Consider the following 4,094-nt stretch of genomic DNA (forward strand, 5'->3'; position numbering starts at 1 on the left):
AGTATGGATCGTAATATGGTTATCGAGACCTCCTCCTTTTGTTTTGGTAGTACTACTTGTGAGGACTTTCAAAACTACTCCAAAACACACAAAACAACACCAAAAAATGGAAGAGAAAAACTCTTTTTGGTCCATTAATTGTACGTGAAAGATAATTAACTACTCTTTAAGTTATCAACTGTCGTATTCGAAAGATCTGTGAATTAAATTTTGTCACTTTTAGATCATAAGAATTGCATTGTAAATGATGTGCTGGTTATTTAGTGATCTTTTAACACTAATTTGGTGCATACCAATTATGTCAAAGCAGATTAGTTAGGTATCCTAAAAACACAAATACAAAAGTGAATTTATATACTACGGTACACTATATATGCCTCGTGAAATTTATTTACTTTACTCTGAGAGAGAATGTGTGTGTGCGCGCTGAGTTTGTTAAGAAAGCATTTTTATTTTTGTTTTTAGTTCTGTACCAATGACTTTTAAGTTAAGACTCATTGACCAGGCGTCCCAGCAGCTTCTTTGAAACAACGTGGGTTCATTTCAAACCACATCAGACACCGCGGTAGTGTTGTGTTTCTTTCTAAAACACAGACTCTCTCTCTCTCTCTCTTGGAAAAGTTACAAAAACCCAAACCCAACCCCATCATTTTCAACTTCACAAACCTTTCCTTAACATGCCAAATTCACCACCGCAACAACACCTACTACCATCTCTTCTGAGTCTCATCCTTCTCCTCCTCCTCCTCCTAGGCCAGTGCCTCTTCATCAAAACCAATGCCACCACCACCGCTCAAAAATTCCGTGAAGCCCCCAAATTCTACAACTCTCCATCATGCCCTTCCATACCCATTTCATCTTCGACCATGGACCTCTGCTCTGATCAGGCTGTCCACGTGGCAATGACCCTCGATGCCATCTATCTCCGTGGATCAATGGCTGCCATTCTCTCTGTCCTCCAACACTCCTCTTGCCCTGAAAACGTCTTCTTCCACTTCGTCACTTCCTCCTCAAACTCCATTTCCAATCCCAACAATCTCACTCACATTATCTCCAACTCATTCCCGTACCTCAAGTTCCGAGTCTACCCCTTTGACGACTCGGCCGTGTTGGGACTCATCTCCACTTCAATCCGCGCAGCCTTAGACTGCGCTCTCAACTACGCTCGAAACTACCTCGCTGATCTCATCCCACCATGTGTCAGCCGCATAGTCTACCTCGACTCGGACTTAGTCCTCGTCGACGACATTGCCAAACTCGCAGCAACCCCACTTGGAGACCAAGCTGTCCTCGCTGCACCAGAGTACTGCAACGCAAATTTCACCTCCTACTTCACACCCACGTTTTGGTCCAACCCAACTCTGTCTCTCACTTTCGCTGGCCGCAGTGCCTGTTACTTCAACACGGGTGTCATGGTCATCGATTTGGAGCGGTGGAGAAGCGGTGACTACACAACAAAGATAGTTGAATGGATGGAGCTCCAGAAGCGAATGCGGATCTACGAGCTGGGTTCTTTGCCACCATTTTTGTTGGTTTTTGCTGGAAACATAGCCCCAGTGGATCACAGGTGGAACCAGCATGGTCTTGGTGGGGACAACTTTCGTGGGTTGTGTAGAGATTTGCATCCTGGTCCAGCGAGTCTCTTGCATTGGAGTGGAAAAGGCAAGCCATGGGCTCGACTCGATGGTAACCGGCCTTGCCCTTTGGATGCGTTGTGGGCTCCTTATGATCTGTTACAAACTCAGTTTGCTCTTGAGTCTTAGAAATGGTTTTATTTTTTTATTTTTTTTTACATAATAAATTGTCAATTTTTGGAAATTTGATGAGTTGGGGGACAATATATAAGAGATGAGATTCATATATGGTTAAGGGATCTCAGTTCTATATGTCTGCTAGGTGAGATTGTTTTTGTACAGTATACTGTATTAACAGATCGATCTTACAAAAAATGAAAGCTTTATTTTGTTTTCTATGTCTGTTGGCTTCTTGTTGTTGGGAACAGTGAATTACAGTTGAGGGTTATTAAAGAAGAAAGAAGATATATGTGGAATGGTTTATTCGATTTCCTCTTTTAGCTTTGAATGATTCGTGTGTCTTATTATACTGTAGTTAGTTTGAAGTTTTTGACAATAAAGAACATTCACTTCTTTCTCTTTATTCACATCTCTTTGTATACAGACATTCAAGGAGAAAAAAGTGCAAAAAGGTTTGGTGTGTCAATTGTCATTCCACAAATTAGGGCGTTCTTTATGTGTTTTTTGACAACATGAGGAAGATTGATTAGTCGTTGCTAAAAACAACTGGGGATTCTATGATTTGCTTTAAACTTAGCTTGATTTTATTCTTAGCTCCTAGAAAGGGATGCTTTATTTGTTTTGAACGAAAAGTTAACGAATGTCCTAACAGTAACACGAGAAAGATTGATTAATTGATGCTAAAAGTAATTGAAAATTCTATGACTTGCTATATGCTTAGCTTGATCTTACCCTTCATTTCTAGAAGGGGATGCTTTGTTTGTTTTGAATTAATTAAGAGAAAATTTAACGGATATCTTAAGTGTATTAGTTTAGAAAATATTTATAAATTTTTTTATGAAAAATTAAAAAATCAATTGATTAGTTTGACAGTTTTTTATACTTCCAATAAAAATGATATCAAAATTTTTCTAAAATAGTTAATTAACAAATAACATAAGATCGAACACCTATTTATTGTGTCCCCCCTGGTCGGTAAGCTCTATTGTTAAGTGTACACTATCTTTGCTTTACATTTTTGTAAACTTCAGAACTAATTTTGCTCATTGACATCTTAATAGTACTGCCATTTCTTAGCTCAGTGGCATATTCCCCATCTCTAATTAAGTTTTCTATGTGACTCAGGAGGAAGGGGAAGATAGCTGGTCCCATTAAGATTTTTGGTCAATAAAAGTATTTATTCTTGTTCAGAGAAAGGAAAAAAAAGTGCACTTGAATTGAACCCAAAAACCTTACTACGTTGTAAGAGAATTTCCGTACAAAACTATTTTATTAGATAATAAACCATGTAAATTATATTGTTTTCGAACGGCACTATTATTGTGCTGTAAATGTGAAAACAAATTGGACAATCATGAAGGCAATCAATTGAACTCTCACCGCTGTTTAATCTTTTTCCAACTTTAAATCGAATACTAGGCCAATATGGTTTTCTTTTGTCTTGTATTCTTGATTCTTCTATCTTTAATCCTTTTTTTCGTTGAATGTGTCCACTCTGGCTAAAGCCAAACATTACTTTGGGGATTAACCTAATCATGAATTTTCTTAACTATTATTAGCAATAGAGTTCAGATATATTAATCTTGCTTAATTTGTTCTTTTTTTTTTTTTTTTTGGCTGAACCATATGCGTTACAGCTTTCAAATATCTTTCACCCCAAATTATTTCGTAAACATAATATGCTGTCTCTTAATTGTTTGTAAATCTTTTGTAGGACTGGTGGATAGACTTTTTTTTCTTTAATTTTTTAATTTTTTTTTTTTTTTTGCTTTTCTTTTAAGTTAAACCTGATTGATGAAATTCACCTTGTACGTATACTCTAATGAACTTTCAAAATAATTTTTTGGGATAAAATCTTTTTGTACAACTAGCAAATTATTAAAGCTTTAAGTCGCATGATTTGTTGCATTCATAAAATCTACTGTATTGCTTTGTTTTAAAACCGTGAATTAAATGCAGCCCAAATAAGCAGGTGATCAAAGGCTGTTTAATTAACCAAAAAAAAAAAAAAATCAAAAGGTTGTTCTTAAATATGGTGTACAAGTGTTTCTCAATGAACAGGGTTGGTACCACTTATTTGTATCTACTTTGCTGTATTGAAGTGTGATTTTCTATTTTGTGACCCATGTTATACATATGATAATGAAAACTTTCAGGTCCCAGTACTTATCTAAAACTCTTATTATTTCAACTATAATTTCGGTAATCTTTAGCACTAGCCAAGTCCCATAAGTCCATAACCATGCACTCGCAATGTGAATGAGTCTTAAATTTTTGGTTGAGATTACTGATGGAGCTTAACTGGGTAAGTAGCATTTTTAACCTGTGGTTCCCTACTTT

General features: G+C 36.5%; 1 protein-coding gene across 1 annotated transcript; it reads left to right on the plus strand.

Moving 5' to 3' along the window:
* The first annotated feature begins 440 nt into the window (after positions 1-440).
* On the plus strand, positions 441-2,082 carry LOC126732606 (probable galacturonosyltransferase-like 1). The gene has a single exon (XM_050435550.1). The coding sequence runs from the start codon at positions 678-680 to the stop codon at positions 1,761-1,763; it is 1,086 nt and encodes a 361-aa protein (XP_050291507.1). The 5' UTR covers positions 441-677; the 3' UTR covers positions 1,764-2,082.
* The last annotated feature ends 2,012 nt before the right edge of the window (positions 2,083-4,094 follow it).

The sequence above is a fragment of the Quercus robur genome, chromosome 6, assembly GCF_932294415.1.
Source record: "Quercus robur chromosome 6, dhQueRobu3.1, whole genome shotgun sequence".
NCBI lineage: Eukaryota > Viridiplantae > Streptophyta > Magnoliopsida > Fagales > Fagaceae > Quercus > Quercus robur.